Source organism: Cricetulus griseus, chromosome 2 (assembly GCF_003668045.3).
Source record: "Cricetulus griseus strain 17A/GY chromosome 2, alternate assembly CriGri-PICRH-1.0, whole genome shotgun sequence".
Lineage (NCBI taxonomy): Eukaryota > Metazoa > Chordata > Mammalia > Rodentia > Cricetidae > Cricetulus > Cricetulus griseus.
Genome location: NC_048595.1, coordinates 180158677 through 180179659, shown reverse-complemented (window position 1 = coordinate 180179659; position 20983 = coordinate 180158677). Strand labels below are relative to the sequence as shown.

Sequence of the window (20983 nt, the reverse complement as noted above, 5' to 3'; positions counted from 1 at the left end):
CCTTGATTCTAAACCATAGTTCCCCCACTGTGTTTCTCAACTCTTCATTCATGAATGAAGCATGTGTGCTTTATGACAGCACCATCTGGTTCATCTTGATTCTCCCACTTTCCTAAGTTCATTTGAACAAACATCAAATTTCTCATTCAGCCAACACCACTGAATTATTTGACAAAATATCTCAGACATTTTAAATCCCTAAATTCCACTCTCTGGTAACAGTCACAATATGTTTTGCTCTTTTTTGTCCATATACTGCCCCTATATAGCATTTCAACATATATCATTGGCTGGTCTGGAACTGGCTACATATACCAGGCTGGCCTGGAGTTCATAGAGGATCATCTGCCCCTACTTTCAAGTGCTGAGATTAAAAAGCACACACCTCCTTGCCTGGCCTCTATTTGTAGACATACACTGTATTTTTGTATGCATGAATGTGTTGTTGGGGGACAGGGTATGATCAGGTGAGCTCAAGTGCCTGCAGAGCACAGAAGAGGGTATCTGCTACCTTCCCTGGTCCTCTGCAAGAGCAGGAAATGCTCTTAGCTGCTGAACTACCTCCACAGCCCTTCCTTTATGTATGGATGAATCCATTTTTCCTACTACTGTATCCTGTTCTTCACATTTCCAGGTTCTGCTACCTTGCTTCTTTGCTTACAAAGAGAATCCTACACATCTTTCCCTTCTGTATTCCATTTCCACATCTGATGAACAGAGCAAGGGCACAAATGCATCCTGTGGGTTTCAGTCACTCAGTCGCCTATCCCTCAGCTGGACATATTAGTGCTGCTCCAGTGCATGCTCTCCAACTTCAGCCGAACCCATTTTTTTCTTTCATGCATTTATATTAGATGCCCCCCCCGCCCCGACTACTTAATTAACTCACTTGCCTATTTCTTCAATGGATTTTTTCAGCCTTTTGTTCTCTTTCAGAGGCATTGCCTCTCATTCATCCAGGACACCTGCACCAGACAGCGGTGCCTCTGGTTTCTTCAGTGAGCAATCATTTCAGAAAGCTGTTCCCTTAAGATAATAAGCTACATCTACCTTGGGGGGGAAACCCTCCAGCAATTATCACACAACTGGGAACTTAGAGTTATTCTATTTAAAACTAGGATGGAAAATAAGGAGCTCAGTGTGAACACAAGTCTCAATATAACATTTGGAATTTTGGGCAGTTTGTTAAGGCTAGAAGATTACAAAATATCAAGGAGGTTGTGGGAGGAAGTGTCTGTCTGTGAATGCATGAGGATCTGAGTTCAGATTCCATGCCCCCATGTAAAAAGCTGGAAGAGGCAGTGTGTGTCTATAACATCCATGCTAGGGATACAGAAATAGGTAGATCCATGGAGCTTATTATCCATACAGCCTAGCTGAACCAGTGACCTCAGGCTTGGTGAGAGATCTTAACTCAGAAATTAAGATGGAAAGCAACTGAAAAAAAATCTGACATGAGACCTCTAGCATTTGTACTCAGGTGCACATGCACATGCATGCACACATATATGCCATACACTGACAGAAAAATAAGGAGTATAAACAAATAACAATCCTAATATTTGTGGAAAATACGCTATTCTAGGTATATCGGATATGAAATGTAGAAGTGAGTAAAGTGACTAGATTTTCTCTGTAATGGCCCATGTGACATGTTGATTTTTTTTTCAGTTTAAATTTGGCATATGATTAATAATGTTGATGTCTTTTAGGTATAGCTTACTTGAATGGAATGTGTAGTGAAAAGAGAAAGTGTATCATTGCTGAAGACAATGGCCTGAACCTTGCATTTACAATTGCTCATGAAATGGGTCACAAGTAAGTAAAAGCCATCACCACGTTGTACATTTAGCACATAGATTAATAATGTGAGTTATTTGGATACATGTGTGGTTTTGATTGTTTTCTTTGGAGTCCAAGTGCTTTAAAACTTTGAAGAACTCAGCGGAAGAAGTAGAGGGAAGTGATGCAGAACGCATATTGCAACCTGTAACCATTCCTGACACTTGGAATAAAGCCCCATTATGCTGTTGCAGTCCTCATCAAGACAGTGCATCAAGATGACGCATGACTGATTTCACTATACATTTCCAAATAAATATTGTGATAGCCGTGAAACTACAAAGCAATGTGTGTTTCCAACAATCACTCAAGAAAATCCCACCAGACAAGTGACAATACTGCAAAATAACAGAATCTCTGTGACTATCAGAACACACTAATGAATTAAAACAATGAAATGAGACTAACATGCAGTTAGCACTAACTTGACCCCAGGCGTTATTTTTCAAATCTGAGCACCTCCCACACATTGGTTCATTTAGTACATCACACAAGTGAATGGGTACAGCCATAGTTCTTTTGATTTTCTATTTTATTGAAAATAGATTTTTTCATACAATATATATTCTGATTATGGTTTTCCTTCCCACACCTCCTATCTGATTCTCCACATTTCTCCTCCCATCTGAATTCATACCCTTTCTTTCTCTCTCGTTAAAAATCAAACATGTACCTAAAAATAAAAAAAAAATTGATAAAAAGATATGATAAAACAAAAACAAACAAAATGGTACATGACAAACCAAAACAGGAGAAAAAGAGCCAAGGAAAAAATGCAAGAAGCACATATAGACTCAGACATATGTTCCTACACACAAGAATCCCATGAAAACATAATATCAGAAACCGTAACATATCCACAAAAAAAACTATAAGAAAAAAATTTTTTAAACATTGATAAGGTAGCATGAGACAAAGAACCAACAAAAAAAAAATGTTTGTTTTGTGTTGGCCTTTGACTGCTGGGCATAGGTCCTGTGATTGTAATTCACCATTGTCATTAATCCCGATGATAATCAGTCAACAACATTTACACATTTTAAGTACTCAGAAGAGTAATCTTGTGACAGAGTGCTATTGCACTGCCACATTAAAGCAAAAAAAAATCAGAAACTTTATTTGCCCCCTCAAAGTTATAAAAATGGCATTTATTGGAGTAGGGATTTGACCGCAAGCCATTGAATTCGAGTCATACTTGTCTTGATTTCTACATTAAGTTAGCTGCTATCCTTGGACCTAAGGTTTACTTCAGTCAATTGGGTGTAATACTTTTTTGATTGGGTTACTTTAAGGTTAAAATGACATAAAAGCTTTTCATGTGTTTTCAAGAAGTTTATTGTAATAGACATGGTATAGATTGGGAACAGATTGAATTGTGAGTGTAAGCTTCTCAGTTTGCTGGACACATCAGCAGTAGAAATATAGTCAAGTCTTACCAAGAGAGATAATCATTAAGAGAGCTTTGTTCATCCACAAACTTTTATCTTCACTTCAGTGCCCCATGTTTATTGTTATTATCTATTAGTCTGTTATCAAATTAATGAGTTGGAAACTATGGAATAAGCAGATAGAGTTGTAATATAACCAGAAAGAGCCTTTAAGCAGATTGAAAGGGTATGGCAGATGAAGCAAATCAAGCCCCACTCAGAAAGGACAATTACCACATTTTCTCTCATTTGTGATTCAAAGTCATGTACTAGATATTTTATGGCATGAAATTATAAGAGAGATTTGGGGAGTATATTTGCAGGAAGGAAAGAGTAGAGGGTTAGGGGAGGGTTTGGGAACAAACATTGTCAGATCACATGATATAATGGAAGGAAATTGTCTTTATGAAACTAATTGCTATGTATAGTGCATATATGCCAAAATTTTTGAAAGAAATTAAAGCTCTGGAAACTGTCATCTCTTAAGATTTTAAAGCAGGACCTTTACACTGAAATTAGTGATGAGTACTGGTCAATTTATTTACTGCACTGTGTTGCCTAGAATTATCTATAGGAAGTGTGTCATGTGTCTCCCTCTATCACACAGATTTTTAGAGACAGGCAGTCCTTCACTCAGAGTTTCATAGTTAGAAGGATCTTTGTATTTTTGCTTTTCTTCTCATTGTAGGGTGGTTACTATTATAATCCTGTATTGCTGAGCAAGCAGCAGATATTCACTTAGTAAGAAATTGAATATTTCAAAGAAAAATGTTAAATGGCTTTTTTCAATGATAGCTTTAAACGCATTCTAGGTAGCAATGTTGTACAGATATTCATCAATGTTCACCAGAAATAAACGGTAGTTCTAATTTTGTCTAGCATACACTATATTTTAAGGACACAGATGTTAAAGGACACTAGAAATATGGGCCTGAAGTTCCTGGATTTATTGAATAGACCTTTGTAGATAATGAAAGGTTAAAGTCTGAGTTGAAACATAAATGAAGATTTGCATAGGAAAGCATTTTACTAGAGAGTAATGACACATGTTAGGCTAGAATTAACTGTTCCAGGCAAAATTAAATTGAAGTCAGTTGACAGATGGTTTGAATAATGGTATAAAGAGTAGGTTTTAGCTAGTGTATCATTAGTTCTCAGAACTTTGAGTAAATAAGAATCATCCAGAAAATGTACTAAAGTGAAGTTTCTGAACCCCTATCCATCAATGTTCTCTTTCAGTTGATGGTAGTAAGTCCAGGGAATGTACAGTCTAACAAACCTCATGTCAATCTACAAGCCCTATCGTTCTGTTGTTGATCACATTTTCAGAATCTCTTCTTGTTGAGAAAAATGAAAATTTTACATTGGAGACTGGGGATTTGATGTGGCATAAGTGAATAGGATCAGCACTTGTCTTCATTGATGGAAGTAGTGGTAGTAAAGCAGGGAAAATGGAGGAGATGTATTAAGATAAAAACCTCTCAGGACCTGTCCTAAGTAAGCAAGAATTCACCAACCCTCGTGAAGGAGAACTTGACCTCAACCACCTCTTTGATGCCTAGGACATCCATAGTTTGAGCTTATCAAGTGTGTGCAACACTGGTAGGTAGGCTCAGGGGAGTGCAGGCAAAGTTTAAGGAAACCTCTTAACTATTTCACCTTTTTGACGACCTCCATTGTGTCCCTCTGAGATTTTGCCTTTTCACCTAACTTTTCTGGGGTTGTGGATAATAGTCTGGTTATCCTTTGTTTTACATTTAATATCCACTTATGAGTAAATGCATACCGTGTTCGACACAACTGTTTGCTATCCCTAATATATGAATGGTACTATTGCACCCTTGGGGATATCTTACCATGCTGGTCATATTGTGGTTATCAGGCATTACAGCTGAGTAAGATTCTTGGTTGCGTTCCTCTCAATAACTTCACCCAACAACTGGAAGAGAATTTCCATGCCTTGAACTGGGTATGCTGTAATCTGTGGCTTTGGAGGGACACACTATTATATGCTATATGGCTTAATTCCATTATATATATATATATATATATATATGTGTGTGTGTGTGTGTGTGTGTGTGTGTGTGTGTGTCTGTGTGTGTGTGTGTGTCTGTGTGTCTGTGTGTGTGTGTGTGTAGATATATAGATATGTGTGTGTGTGTAGATATATAGATATGTATGTATAGAATTTAAGGAAGATTAAAAATAATATATTTCCCTATTGCTTTTTATTTTTAAAACAATCTTAATTTGCATACCAATCCTAGTTCCCTCTCCCTCCCCTCCTCCCATTCTCCCCACCATCTCCTCACCCCACCCTCATCCATTCCTCAGAAGGGGTGAAGCCTCCCATGGGGAATCATCAAAGTATGTCACACCATTTGGGGCAAGACCCTTTCCCACTGTATCCAGACTGAACAAGGTCTTGATCCCTCCACAGGAAATGGTCTCCAAAGAGCCAGTTTATGTACTAGGGATAAATACTGGTTCCATTGCCAGCAACCCATAAACTGCCCAAGCCCCCTACTGTCACTCACATTCAGAGGACCTAGTTTGGTCTTATGCAGGTTCCCTAGCTATCAGTCTGTAGTCAGTGAGCTTCCACTTGTTCAGGTCAGCTGTTTCTGTGGGTTTCTCTAGCATGGTCTTGACCCCTTTGCTCACATTATTATTTTTCCCTCCCTATGACTGGACTCCAGGAGTTCGGCCCAGTGCTTAACTGTGGAGTTCTGCATCTGCTTCCATCATCGCTATTGCTTTTAAAAACATCTTTAGTGCTGTTTGTCTATTCCTCCTCCCTCTACCTCCTGAGTTAGAGAAAAACTCTTCTCTTTTAAAATATTACTGTTTACAAATCGAATCCTTTCCAAATGACTCTCAAAATGGGAGTTAATACATGTGTTCTCCAACTCTTCCAACATCGGAAGGGACCATCTTCAAGATCCAAGCCATTCTCCAGCTTTCCATCAGCTGTCCTCAGGATATCACAAAAACTTCCTGGCAAGGACTTTTAAACAAGTTGAGAAGTTTTATAAGATAAAAATATTTTTTCAGTTGACTTGACAACCATGTAGAATGTTAGTGGAGAGTTTATTTGCCCAAGGCCTTTTGTCAAAATGAATTTAAACTGAGATTATTAAAATGTAGTTCAGTTGCACAGCATGCAGAGAGGTGTTACAAATGTCTTAGTTTGAAATAGTTTTCCATGCAGTGTACACTACATGGTTACAGAACTGAGTTTATAGAGAGATGTGTTTCTGCTAAAAACAGGGGAGGCATAAAACAAACAAACAAAAACCCAGAACACAAATCATCTGCTAAAATGGAGTTTGGTCCAGAAAGAGAAGCCCTAGAGTGGGGTGGTTCAGAGGTCTGTCTGAGCATTGAACTAAGAGGATATGCATCTAAGTCACTCCCACCGTGACCTCAAGCTGTCCTCATCTGTAAAATAGAAGCCATTCTAATGGGAACAGTATGTGGCTACTATTAAGGTTAAATGATATCATTGAAAATGACTAATGTATTGACCTGCACAGATAAAGATTAACAATTGTTTTATTTCATAGACTTAGCAATGTTTCTTGATGATTCCAGATGTGCTTCAAAATATCCATATCCAAATATTTTAGTAATCCATCCTGATGTGAATCATAAGGAAATGTTAATGATCAATAAACAATAATTCCATCATCAGCTCTTTCCATGGCTCAAGCTAAGGTCTAAGTGATAATCAGATTCCCAGAGGGAAAATGGTCATCAGAATAAGAAGCTGCCCTCTTCTTCAACTGGAAAATCACATCACTCCGTTGGAAACAGACAAATCATTAAGTCTTGGAAGTTAAATCTCCCAAATGGATACATTACTTAAGAAGTTTTATTGTTTCGTTTGTAAAATTCCAACATTTGTGCATGAGTCTAAAAACTGCTTCAGCACAATGGGAGAATTGATCATATTCCACACAGTCAGTCAGAGGCTGTTAACTAAAGAGGTGCCCCATGAGCATGCTGTGGTCAAATCTACCAGGGAGATGAGGCAGTGACACTTCCAGAGACTGCATCAGAAGCGAGGGCTTGCAGGTGTAGTCAGGCATCCCGAGAATTTTGTGAGGTTGTGCCTAACTTACAGGTGCTTGTCTAATTTTTGATTTAAAAATATCTTTATAAATATATTTTGATGACGTTTTCCCTTGCACATCCTCTCAGATCCTCCCCACCTCTCTACACATCCAACTTGTTTAAATTTAATAACTAAGCAAATTAACTCATGCAATGGTAATTTTCTTAACAAGCCTTAAGCCCACACTTTCAACAAATAAAAGCAAACACAGCACATCGCCTGGATCTCTGTGATTCTTTTGTAAAAAGAGATTAATGCAATAAAATTCTCTTACTTACTTCCTCAGTATAAAGCAGCAACTATAAGGTCACTTTGTAAACAATTTTCAACAACCCCACTTAGTTTTCACAACAAGGGTTAGGTAGGAGAGTGCTCTAGTGTTCACAGTTTCTTTGATACTAGTGTTCAATTTGCTTTTCTTCAGTCTTTCTCAGTGGAGCTGTTTCATATACATTCTATATAAAGTCTTACTTTTTCTTGAGGTCATCAAACTTTGAAAGTATTTTCTCTTCCTGTATTTTATGTCTATTATGCCATTAATATGTGTTGATACAGACCCACTTCAAAGACATTCATGAAAAATGGAAACATTAGCTAGTGAGTGATTTCTGGTTCTGAAAGTGAATTTGATAGTAAATTTTTTATTTTTTAATCAAAATTACCATACCTAAAGGAATTATACATAATTAATAAATATCCTTTGTATTCTTGCAGAATACAGATGAGAATGATTACTTCCATGTCAGATTATTCTTTCAAAAATAAATTTTATTCAAATATTTAATTTATATATTTAATATGCTTTATTTTGGTTTTAGAACAAGTCTAATTATTATCACCCAGAACAACTTTGATGAAAATTCTAACAGTATTCTAAACTATAATGTGTAAATGTTCTTGGAAACTTTTGTTTAAAATTTTTATTTTGTATTTAGAACAAAATCAGATGAAATAGAATATTACACTATCATGCCTTTTTTGGAAACTTTGCATGTATTAAGCAAACTTTTATCTTTCCTTCAATATTAGTTTCTATTCATGAGTGATTACATCAAAATCCTGAGTTTGAGAATTTATTAGACATTATAAGAATTTTGTTCTTAAAGAGAAGTGATTCTGGTTGAGCTATGTAGAGTGTGGGTTCTAGATGCCAGACATTTGGGAAGCCTAAAAGGTCCCTGTGCTCAAGAATTTTGAAAATAAATGCAGTACAACTTAGAGAATATTGAACGTTAGTCTCCACAAAAGCCTTTGGTAATTTAAGACAAATAGATGAAGTACAGGCTAGTAAAAGTCTTTTAGCAATGATCTGCAGATGACTTGAATAATGTTATGTATTAAGTAGAATATATTTGGGCAAAAGCTGAAAGACACCTTAGAGGTGAAGGGTAAGGTATTGACTGTACAATGCCCAGTGTGTGATGGCTGATTACAACCTTATAAACCACCTGCCAACTCCTTTATTATTCCCTACTCTAAGCTAATCTTCACTAGCTAAATATGTAATTATTCCTAAAACATGGGTTCATTTACAATGTGGTTAAAAAAAAAAAACCTCTTGTGTTCATTTTGACAGGTGTTTTTCACGTTCACTATGGTTTGTTTATTCAGTAATTTCTCAATGTAGAAAATTGGTTTTCCTTCTCATGTTTTAGGAGTGAGACCTATGGGGCAAGTAGTTATTATGGAAGCTCTCTGTTCCCATGTTTTAAGGGAAAGGCCTGTGGCATATAGCTACTGTCTACATATAGTTAGGGAGAGGCCTGAGGATCAATAATTACTTTGGATGCTGTTGTCCATCCCCATGGTCTTAGACGTAAGGTCTATATCACTATGTTCATGGGGATATGAACTGTGGAACACATACTTACTGTGGAAGGTCACTGTCCTTGTGTTCTTAGGAGGGAGTCCTGCTGGGCACATAGTTACTATTGAAGCTCTCTGTTCTCATTCTACATTGTAGAGTCTTATGAGGTACATTAGTTATTGGTGTCTCTTTCATCCTTCCTTTCTTTCGCCCCTACCCTTCATTCTTTTCTTCCTTCCTTTCTTCCTCCCTCTTCTTCCTCTTCTTTTTTCAATATTTTGGTTGTTAGTCTAGCCTTTAATAGCTGAGTCATCTCTCTAGCCCTTGGTTCTTTTATTTTTATTTTTTATTTTTGGTTCATTTGTTTTGGTGTTGGCTTATTTATTTTGAGACAGAGTTCTAATAAAAAGTGTTTAATGTTATGCTTACATTAAAAATATTTTATATTAAGACAGAAAAGATGAAAGGGCCTCTTATGGTATGTATATTGAGCATAGGAAATGCTAAATAATAGTGAATTACAAGAAAGTAAGAAACATAGTTGAGAAATTCCAAGTTATTTTTAATAAATAAAACTGTAAAAGATGAAGGGCCTAGGTCTTCACTGGGTCATCTGGAAACTTCTATAATGGGGGTTAAGAAGGCCAATTCATGTTAAAGTTAGCTTTGATTATAGGTCCATTTCACAGGGGCAAAGTAGATGTAAACTGAGGGAGAATGTCAGTAAGACATATTGGGCTAAGAGCCAGGAAGAATATCATAGTAATTGTCTCCATTGTCTAGTAAAAATATTTTATCATCTCCAGTAGGTTACAATGGGAATAGAAAGGAGATAACAGTTGAGAGAAATGTTGAGAAACCATATTGAACAAGACCTTACCCAAACACAGTGATGTTTTGGGAGTAGGACAAAGTGTTGGTGTGATGATAATTTGGAATACAGTAGATAGCTAAAGCATAACTAAACACCAGAGGAAAAGGGGGACAGACAGGTCTAAATAAAAGCTTTAAAGAGAAAAAACTTCAAGTTCTATTGAAGATTGTTCTAAAGTACTTATTTGGGAATGAGCCAACTTTTCAGAGTAGAATCTCTACTTAAATAAACAGATTTATGATTCAATAGAAAAGGTAATGATGGCCAAGAAGTTTTCCAAAAGATATTTTTGTTATTTGAGGTCTGTGTGGAAGAATATGGAGCTGTGAATCAGATGAAGGAAATGTTCCAAGAAGTTAGTAGTTCATTTTAATTTCGTATGGCTAAGATGTACTTCATATTTTAAAGAACAAACTACTTCAGGCAAAGGCAATAATCCAATGAGGTTGAATGAAAATTTTCTATTTTTATTCATATAAACAATGCAAAAATATGTGTACAGTTCATTCAATATCTTATATGTAGCTAAGCATGCACTTTGAATATTTGTTTTGAATACATGTTTTAAAAATAGTCTTAATCAATTTATTACATTATTTACTTTAAGCCTTGTTGATAAATTTTAAAAACAAATGTAATTTGAAATCCAATCTTATTTTTAAACTAATTTCTTCCAAATAAAATTTCTCACTTGGTGTTTTGAATTACATACCACTGTAGTAATAAAAGAAAAAATAACATTTGCTTAATATGGATCTTTTTCTTTCAATTATATTCTAAATCAGCATGGGCATTAATCATGACAATGACCACCCATCATGCGCTGATGGACTTCATATCATGTCTGGTGAATGGATCAAAGGACAAAATCTTGGTGATGTTTCATGGTCCAGGTGTAGCAAGGAAGATTTGGAAAGATTTCTCAGGTAGTAGTGTCTCTAATTACTTTTTCATTGTGACTATTTATGTGTTCCTGTTGACTGCCAACCAGTAAAGGCAATGTGACAAAGTGGAAAGTCAACTGCAGAGTGGAACCAGAGCACTTGATTCTGCCTGTCTCTTTTGTTGACTTGTGGTATGAACTAGAATAGTTTAACTTGCTATGATGCTGGTTTTCTTTCCCAAATGTCCTGCCACTGCTTCAGCCCCAAATGAACACGCAGAGATCTATATTAATTATAAAACTATGTCATTTCAGCTTGGGATGTCATTCAGAGCATTAATAACTTGAGAACACCATCAGCAATTGCATTAATAGATTACAGTATACCCTATATAGTGTGTCCTGGAAAAACATGCAAGATTTGTATGGCTGTCATCACACATAAGGACTATGATCAAATTAAATGTAATCTCCAAAATGGAAGCTGTATCACAATGTCAATTATAGTCATCAGCTGACTATGAATATTCACTATAAAATTATTTCTTTAAATCCCCAAATAGGACTGATATCGTTATGATGCTTTCGGTGGGATACTCTCAGAGTATAAGCTTGTATATCTTACAAGTGCCTAAAATCATATAACATCACAGCAGATTTAGACCAGCTGAACTGATTCATGTAGACAGTGTTTATGATCAAAACATTCTGTTAACTTGAGCAGTATTGTTATTATTAGGATGATCTTGTCTGCTTATAAATAAAGTGTTCTCATGTTCAGAATCCTTTCTAATGCACTCAATGGCGGAGCTACTGAGTAGAAAGTTAATTTCATTATGAAGCTGTTTCTTCTTACTAAATAACCATAATGACTTTTTCATTTAATTCACATGTTTAACATTTCTGCATGTTGACAGGTCAAAGGCCAGTAGCTGCTTGCTACAGACAAGTCCACAGAGCCTCAGTTCTGTGTTGGTTCCCTCAAAACTGCCAGGGATGGTGTACACTGCAGATGAACAATGCCAGATTCTCTTTGGGCCTTTGGCTTCCTTTTGTCAAGAGATGCAGGTGAGAGGCATGGGCAGCTGTCCTTGATCGCCCACATTTATGGTCTAGAATCCCTTGGTGGAGGAGATGACCTTATTTTAGTATGTGTTGCTCCAAATCACGACAATCCTCAAAAGAAATTTCTGAGGAAAAAATAGTGTATTTGCGTAATTCCACCCAACTCTACACCTACTCGAGGGCCTCAGGACCCTAGCCTGCCTTCCTGACCTGCTTCTGGCCCATCCCATTTCAAGGAACAATCATAGATCTGTATCACTCACTCTGAAACCCCTTCTGTTTTCTTTGCAGTTTGGAAGTGAAAGCAAAAGGCATAGGCAGTTAAGTAGAGTCAATAAAGGAAAAAAAAGGGCTAAGGCAGAGAGGAAACTTACTACTTCAAAACCACACTGAAGTAAGGCAACTATTTGTGTTATGCCAGAGTAATGCTTCTATTTTACATTTTAAGCTTTTATAATTGGTAACTGGGTAAAATACAGTAAAATGATGAATGGATATGTAGTTGTGGTAGAAGAGTTGTCTGTCCTTAAACATAAAGTGTTTAAAATTATTTCTTTTTTCTCCATTTTTAAATTTAAATTAGAAACAAGATTGTTTTACATGTCAATCCCAGTTTCCTTTCCCTCCCCTCCTCCCCTACCCACTACTGACACCCTACCTATCCCATACCCTTTCTGCTTCCCAGGGAGAGTAAGGCCTTCCATCGGTGGTCTTCAGAGTCATATCCTTTGGGATAGGGCCTAGGCCAACCCCCATGTGTCTAGGCTGAGGGAGTATGCCTCTTTGTGAAATGGGCTCCCAAAGTCTGTTCCTATGCTACGGATAAGAACTGATCTACAAGAGACCACACAGATTAAAATTATTTCTTATAAAAAATTTGGGGAGGAAGTCTTTAAACTGAACGGCCACTGTCACCAGTAAAACCTTCTACCTTTTCATTTTCTGCTTGCTTTGTTTATATTATTATTTGTCACAAACTTGCTTGGGTTTCATAGGTGTTATTTTATCTCTGGATATTTAATTTCTTAGGGGATTAAAAAACAATTATTTTCTTAGTATCCTAAAAGTGTCCTATTTCAAATTAAATATTGTTCAAATAAATTGTTTATATTTTTAAGTTGCTGGAAATGTTCCTCTTTTTCTTTTCAAATTTTGTACACACACAGAGGGGTGGAGTAAAAACTACTTAACCTATTACATTTTAAACGATCATGGTGACATCTCTCCTTTTTGAAGGGTCTGAACTGACCCAGGTCTAGGCTTTGGGTCATGTGATTTTAATTAAGGAATCAGAGAATGGGAATCATCTTCAGAATAGCTTCTTTTGTTACTCCAGTCTGCTGTGCTAGCTGCAGCTAACCACAGACAGCATCTATGTGAATGACCATGGGAGCAATACAGTAAAGTTTTATTGGCAAAGAGCATTGGCCAGTCCCCAGAGGTTTACCAAACTCTGCTCTAGGCTTGAAAATGTGAGCACTTAATAAATAATCTACTTAGATTAAATGTGGTCCCTTTCCACTTGGATTATAGGAACATGCAGTGTCCAGTCACATAAGTGCACAGTCTGCTTTATGCTGTAGTCATTGTATATGCTAATCTGTGTGCACATTGTAAACTGCAAGACAATGTTGTAAGTTCTCTTTAAATATCTGTATGCGTTCAAACAATGATTAAACTGTACTCTCTTTTGGCCAGATGTTTGCCCTTCTTGCTGTTCTACATTATGTCTGAAGAGAACATCTACTCTTTGATTTCATTTCTCATGTTGACTTCTTGCATTTTGATTTTGCTCATGGTGAATTCCCTTCATCTGAAAACGCTTTTTCACATTGAAATATATTTTCACTGTATACAATGCTTGACTGACATTTCCTTTCTTGCCTTTTCGGGGGTCTTTTCTATGGTGTTTGTACTTCTTCCATATTCATGTCTTTTGTAAAATTTGGTAAGAAGTGTGTAGTCATCATTCCTTTGAAGACATTTCCCTCCATCCACTGTTGTCTTCTCTCCCGATGAGCCTATTAAACATGTGAAAACTAGCATGGCCTCACATGTTTCCTAAGCATTTTTATGCTTCTTCACAGTCTCATTTTTCATTTTTCATTCATTCATTCATATTCAATAATACCACTTATTTTCAGGTTTACTGGATATTTTCCATATAATCTGTTCTGTGCATAAACCTATCATACATACTTAGTTATGTCACATTATGGTTTTTTTTTCAATTGAAAGTGAATTTTCATTGAGTCTGCCTTTGTCTCTTCTCTTCCTATAACCTGTCCTATACATTTAATTTACCTCGCCGAGTTTTGTTGTAATTTCAGTTTAAAGTGTGAAAACTGCAACTGTGTCTCATGTCAGGCTCCAATGGTTTCATTCTTCTTTAGAAAGTATATTCTTCTAATTCTTCACAGATAACTAGCATCCAGTTGTGTAGTAGAGATTATGATCTTATGCTTTAAAGTGAGGCTTAGCACAGTGTGTCCTTGGGAGTTAGCTGCTGGAATTCTGAGTTAAAAATCTTACAGGACTGTGGTCATGAATATTTGTTCACATGTTCTTTATGGCTGGGAAAAGACCACAATATTAACCTTAATCAGAGGCCATATGACAACTTAGCATGAAATTCATATTATTTGGTACATTTTATTTAAAAAATGTGATCCTGTTGTCAAGACTAGGATCTATTATATTCTACAAAAGAACAGGATGATTGGTTTGTTTTTATTATTACTATTATTACTTTTTTCTGCTTACAGTAAAGTTAGTTAGATTTAAATTGGAAGCTTTGTATTGTCTACAACATGTCAGGTTTCTCCTGCCATAAGTAGCATTTGTAGAATGTTCTGTGTATTCATTCAGCCCACTGCCAGTAGCAGATAGATTCTTTCCGTCCCCTTCCATCTGGGGTTATGACTTCACCTTTGACCACCCTGGTTCTACATTTACAGTGGCATATCTTCCATCATCGTTCCAGCCACTTGATGCTAGGTTACAACCAAGGACATCCCTTCTGTCAAAACTGTAAAGAGAATATATTGCTTTGTGCTGATTTCTTCAGTTTTGCATTCGATCCCCAGAGCACTGGAGATTTGCTTTCTGGAAACATAATCTATCATTCCTGGAAGGAGATTTTTAATTCTAACTCCAAATCTTTTCTCTTGCAATTACAAATATTTCCTTCTACATGCTCTTTTCTTTCGGTCTTCATTAAGTAGATACTGGCTGTTCCACTAGTTTCTTCTTACTAATTGACTTTGTTCACACTTGCTGATGTGTTCTGCCTAAGAGTCCTTTGCAGCTTACTGCTTTATTAACCGGCTGTGCATTCCCTGCATTGTCCTTCCAAAGCCTGCTATTCTTCTGTTGCTAGTAATTCTGGAACATCTGCAGAGTGGATGGTATAAGAGAAAATGGCAAACTTACTTCACTGACAGACACATGACTGTTTATTTCCCAGATGGAAGTGAACTAGATCCCAAGTGTTGCTTGCCACTAAAAGAAGCTTTACCACTGAAGACTAGCATCCAATGACTTGCCTTCTGTTGTCTGTGTACTTGAATTTCACATCATTTTCTCTGGCTTTCTGTGGCATGACTTCTCGGTCCTCAGCTAGGATATCATCTTGTTCCATTTTCCTATGAAAGGAACATCATGTTTGAGTGTCTTTTGCACACACTTTCTTTTTTTGTGTGGTGAACAGATTTCTGTTTGCTTGAATGGGTCTTAAAGGGAATTTTACTTCAGTAGCTTAGATTTGCAGTTTTTTGTGCAAGTCTTTGTTTTGCTTTTGCTTATTGAATATAGAGGCTATCTGTGTCCTTACTTTTTTTCAAAATATTTTCTTTGCTATATTCTGTATCTCAAAAGAAAATTATCACTGTTAATTTGGGTTTTTGTTGTAGGCATTTCACAAATTCTAAAGATCATATGCTGAGATCTTAACAAAGTAATGTGTTGGCCAGCAAAAGGACTCAGCTGGTAAAGACACTTACCACTATTCAATTCCCTAATATTAAAACAGGAAAAAACACTGGGTCATTATGCACTATATTTTTTGGCTGATTGCTCTATCCAGGCTGTATTTAAATCTAAATTCAAAATGTAGCAATCACTAATACTACTTGTTCTTTAAATTCTAGTCTTGTATTTGCATCCATCAAATGATGTGTTCAGAAGTGTGTTCCCTCACTCTTTTCTATAGAGAGTTTGTGTGAGCCGAGAGTCCAAATTTTAAAATGATACATTTGGGACAGAGCTGTTCTTCATAAGAAGACAATCAGTTTTAACTCTTCTGGTCGTAGTATACTAGCACATGACTATGACTAAAGAGGGTTTTTTTTTTAAACACCATTCCACAAATGGTCTATATTTGAAGTAATATGTTGAGCTACTGAGATTGTATTTTAGGAGGAAATCCATTTAAAAATAAGGAGTTACATGTCTAAGGATGAATTATTACTTGGAAGTACATGACTTCATATCTTTTATTTTGAGAGAAACTTGAAAGTATTTTAATGGAATCATTTTGATAAAAAAAAGAGAATTTATGGTATTTATACATGGACAACTAACTTCCCTTCCCATTTAAATGTATAACACCATGTATGTGTGTACACCTATAAAAAGCCTATTTGAAATAAATACTCGTAGTCATACTATGTGTACGAAAGGATTTTTTTTCACTGCAAAGTTTAAACCATAAATATTGTTCAGTTTTGTATTTGTGTTTAGATATTCCATTCAAACTGTTTTGAGATACTAAAAATTCTTTTAACTGAAAAATTAAGCAATCCCCCAACCAAGTTTTTTTAAAAAAATATATGGTTTATTACTGTGGAACCTAGAGAATGCTTTGTTCTAATGTCATATCTTACCCTACTCCTTTGAAAAAGCTAGTTAAGACACAGTACACATTTAGCACATTCCACCTTTAAAAATTCAAACAGTCTATACCATTTCTTCACTTGATTTGGAGAGATCATCTTGTAGACAACTGGGATTCTTCATAAGACCGAGACTATAGGTTACCCAGCATAAACCTCTAGACCTACAGAATGCGAAGTAGTCAAGAGATCCCCTCTGCATGATTTATACCTGGTTGTGCTTATCTTGAAAAGCTGCCAAGTTTGCTATTTATCTTCTCAGTGTCTCAAGTGGGAATTGATTAGAGCACCTGCTGTTTTGAAGGACTAACTGCTCATGGTTGAAGGTCAGCATTTAGACCACCAACAGTGGTCAGCTCTGAAATGATAGTGTAGAAGGTTTGCTTTTTCGTTGGCAAATGAACTGAAGTAATTATTTATTTTAGCCCAAATTAACTTTATTGAATAGCTGTTAAGCTGTTGTTTGATGAGAATTCAGCATTTGACCCTAGTTATAAGAAAAAAGTCTTAAGAAAGAACTTGAGAAAGGTAAAATTTTGAAGAACTAAAATTGTAAAGCCTAAGACATATTCACTTAGTTATAAGCATTTGGGCGTTTTCAAGAACCTAAAGCATCACAAAGCAGCAAGATTATTCAGTCTTTAAAGTAACTGCCTAGATGAATTTTTGAGGAAGTGATCTGCACAAGGGTCAGGATGAACCACATTCAAAATAAAGTAAGATATATTTACACCAAACATCTTGAAGTGAGGGATTCATTTTCACAGAACAAACAAATTGAACAAATTATATCTCTCTTCTAGTGGACTAGACATTTAGGAAATTGCAAACAATTTATAGGTCTGAATCTTAGACATAACAGTATAATGTTTTAGGAGTTCTGAAAAATTAGCATTAGAATCATAATAAAATTTGTTCAAAATATTAGCTTAAACATATATCAGTGTATTTAGCAGTTCCAACCCTAAGACGGCCATTTTCACAGTGTTAATGTTACAAGTTCATGAGCAAAGAAAGGTGTCTCTGTATGATTGGCATTTGTATTAGGGACATCCAGATTGGGAGTTAGGAAAGTAAAAGATGGTGAGGGGAGAAAGTGAGTTCACAGTTCAGTTCATGGAACCAGAGGGAAGTTCTGTGTGTTGTTGTGGAAAGGGGCCTATGTATTCATTAAGAATACAAAAGAATTGATTCATTAAGAACTCATCATTAGTCACTCAACACGGAGGGACTTAAACACATAAATCAAAATCAAGCTGAGCAGTAAGGTACCAGCGAGAAGAGGATGGCATCTGGGATGCAGCTGGAGGGATGGACCATGAGCAGAGGAATTGAAATACTGCTTCTTAGAAGAATACAGATGGGATGAATGTCTGTGGATAGGGCTAATCCCAAAGTTCCATAGTGGAAAGATAAGAGATAATCTTTCTCCTTCAATTGATTCATTCTTTAAAGTTTTCTTTAACTGCTCCTGACAATCTTCTCTTTTCTTCGATTCTGTAGAAATTATTTTATTCACATAATATTAATGGTTTTAAAATTCTAACCTTTCAATAGAAGTTTATTGCATTCCAAATGTCTAAGAGATTTATTTCTGCATAAGTGAAAATAATTGATGATGATTGACAGATATCTACATAGAGTTACGTATGGGTCAAGGCTGTGTGTCTTAACCGTGTCGTGCATGCATAAAAGAAAGACTGCATGAAGAGGTGTGGGAAAGGAGTGTTGAATGAGTAACACAAATAGAAATACGTAAGGGCTAGCGCTAGGGCTAGGGCACAGTAGTATGGTTCCTCCCTAGCATGCTCAAGACCAAGGGTCATACTACAAAAATAGAAAAGTAAAAAAAAATCAATTTTTTTATTCTTGCGGTTTTGTTCCTACCCAGGAATAAATGTTGGATTTTCAGCTAAAAATTTGTTGTTATTAGCTACATAATTTTACATACACCTCTAATTTATCACACGATTTTTTAAGATTTAAAGTTATTAAACAGAATTTCTAAGATTACATGTAAAGTTTTCTATCCCTATAGACAATCCAGGTATTGTTTCATTTATCTTTAATATTAAAATTACATGAAGCATATTTTCACTCAAATACATGTTTGCTTGCATCATAATTACTACCATTACTGACCTAAACTCAAAGCTGTGGACCATTCCCCTTATACTATTGTGCCCTTTCTACAGCATGTTCTCTGCACAGGTCTGTGGTGCAGAGTAGAAGGGGAGGCAGAGTGCAGGACCAAGCTTGATCCACCAATGGATGGGACTGACTGTGACCCTGGCAAGGTGAGTCACTCACACGCCTAGAGTAAGTAGGAAAATGACATGAAATGGGAAACTTGCATTGTCTCCCAACATCTACACACACATCTGTCTTAGGATCAGTCAGATCATTTATTTCAGTATGTTAAATGTTAATATTTAATCTATTTTTAATTGTAGTTTTTATTGTTTTCATATGTATGTGTGTTTTAGCATTAAGGTGTGCAATTTTTCTTGATGTTAGTATAATGCTCATAGTCAGATATAAATACTACTTTCCCCCAAAACAAATTAATGTTCTTTTATTAGTTAAATACACAGGAATAAAATAAGCACTAATGATAGCATCAATGATAAAAATTTCCCAGAGCACTGATGAATTCTTTTAATTATGATTTTTTCCCCTCAGGAGTTCGGTTATTACAGAGATAACCAATAATTTTCTTTCTGTGGTTGTTGTTGTGTTTGTCTGGTTTTGGTACCAGGGTTATAATGACTTCATAAGAAGAATTGGGAATGAGTCTTCCGTGTCTACTGTATAAAATAATTTGAGGATGTTAATGTTAGTTCCATTTTGAAGGTGCAGTAGAATTCTACACTGTAACCATCTGGACCTGGGTTTTTGCTTATTAATGTATTAATTAATTTATTTATTTTTGGATTTTTGTTAGGTTGGTTTGGTTTGAGTTTGGGGTAAATTTAAAAAATTATTCACTTTATTTTGATTCATTTTGGTAGGTCATATGTATTTAAATTCATCCGTTTCTTTTAGAGTTCCTACTTGAGATCTGTAAAACCAATACTCCTCAAGTTATTTCTTAAAACAAAAATTTGATAGCACAACTGCTAACATCAAAATACCAGAGAGATCTCATTAATAACTTAAGGTCGCCCCTAAAGCCTTGGAACAGTTGTTTCAGAAAAACAAATATCTCATAATACCCTCTGAGATTCCAGAAAAGCCCAGGCTTCCTGTGCTATATATTCACATAGCATGTATTATTTTACACTCGTAGAAATTAACTTAAAAATTTTTAAAGAAGTAACTGTGTTATTCATGTGCCACCCCTTGGTGAGGTGTTATTGACTGTGGATAGTTGGTAGGAGAGGGAAAGTCATTCATTTTGTGATGATGTGGCCACTGAGATATTTGGCATGGATGGTTCCACACTCCTGTACATGTGGGAAGCAGTAATTAGACTTAGGGTTATCCAACAAGGAAGGAAAGAAGGGAGGGAGGGAGGGAGGGAGGGAGGAAGAAAGGAAGGAAGGAAGGAAGGAAGGAAGGAAGGAAGGAAGGAAGGAAGGAAGGGGGAAAGAGGAGAACACATTGCAATAGAACATGTTTGGAAAGATATGAGAGGAGCTGGAAGAAGGAAATAAGAGGTGGAAATGAGTATATATATATATATATATATATATATATATATATATATATATTCTACATATGGAATTCTCAAAAATATGTTCTTCATAAAGATTTAACCATTCATAAAGGTAGAAGGGTTGCTGGATTGGTTTTAGGAAGCAATGATAAATTGATATAAACATGTACTTCTATGGTTTCTTTAATTAAAAGAGAAAAAATTGTTGAATTTGGAACTCCTTTTGAAGTGTTTTGTCACTTTCAGTATAGAATGGCATCTTGAGGAACACTTCTGTGAACTATCAGCCAGTTGTTTATAGACTGTGCCAAATATTTTTCTATGAGATTAAGTGGAGAATGAGGGTTGAGGTCTGTTTTTTTTTTTTCTCGAATTATAAACAGAGGTACAACAATGTGTGTTTCTCACTTTAATGGAA

General features: G+C 35.9%; 1 protein-coding gene across 1 annotated transcript in view; it reads left to right on the top strand.

Moving 5' to 3' along the window:
• Adamts19 (ADAM metallopeptidase with thrombospondin type 1 motif 19) overlaps positions 1-20983 on the top strand; it is a 170420-nt gene that overhangs the window by 73509 nt on the left and 75928 nt on the right. The window contains exons 8-11 of the mRNA XM_027400942.2: positions 1713-1818; positions 10853-10993; positions 11868-12018; positions 19103-19204. Of these exons, the coding sequence (XP_027256743.1) occupies positions 1713-1818; positions 10853-10993; positions 11868-12018; positions 19103-19204 (500 nt within the window). The remainder of the gene's footprint in view (positions 1-1712; positions 1819-10852; positions 10994-11867; positions 12019-19102; positions 19205-20983) is intronic.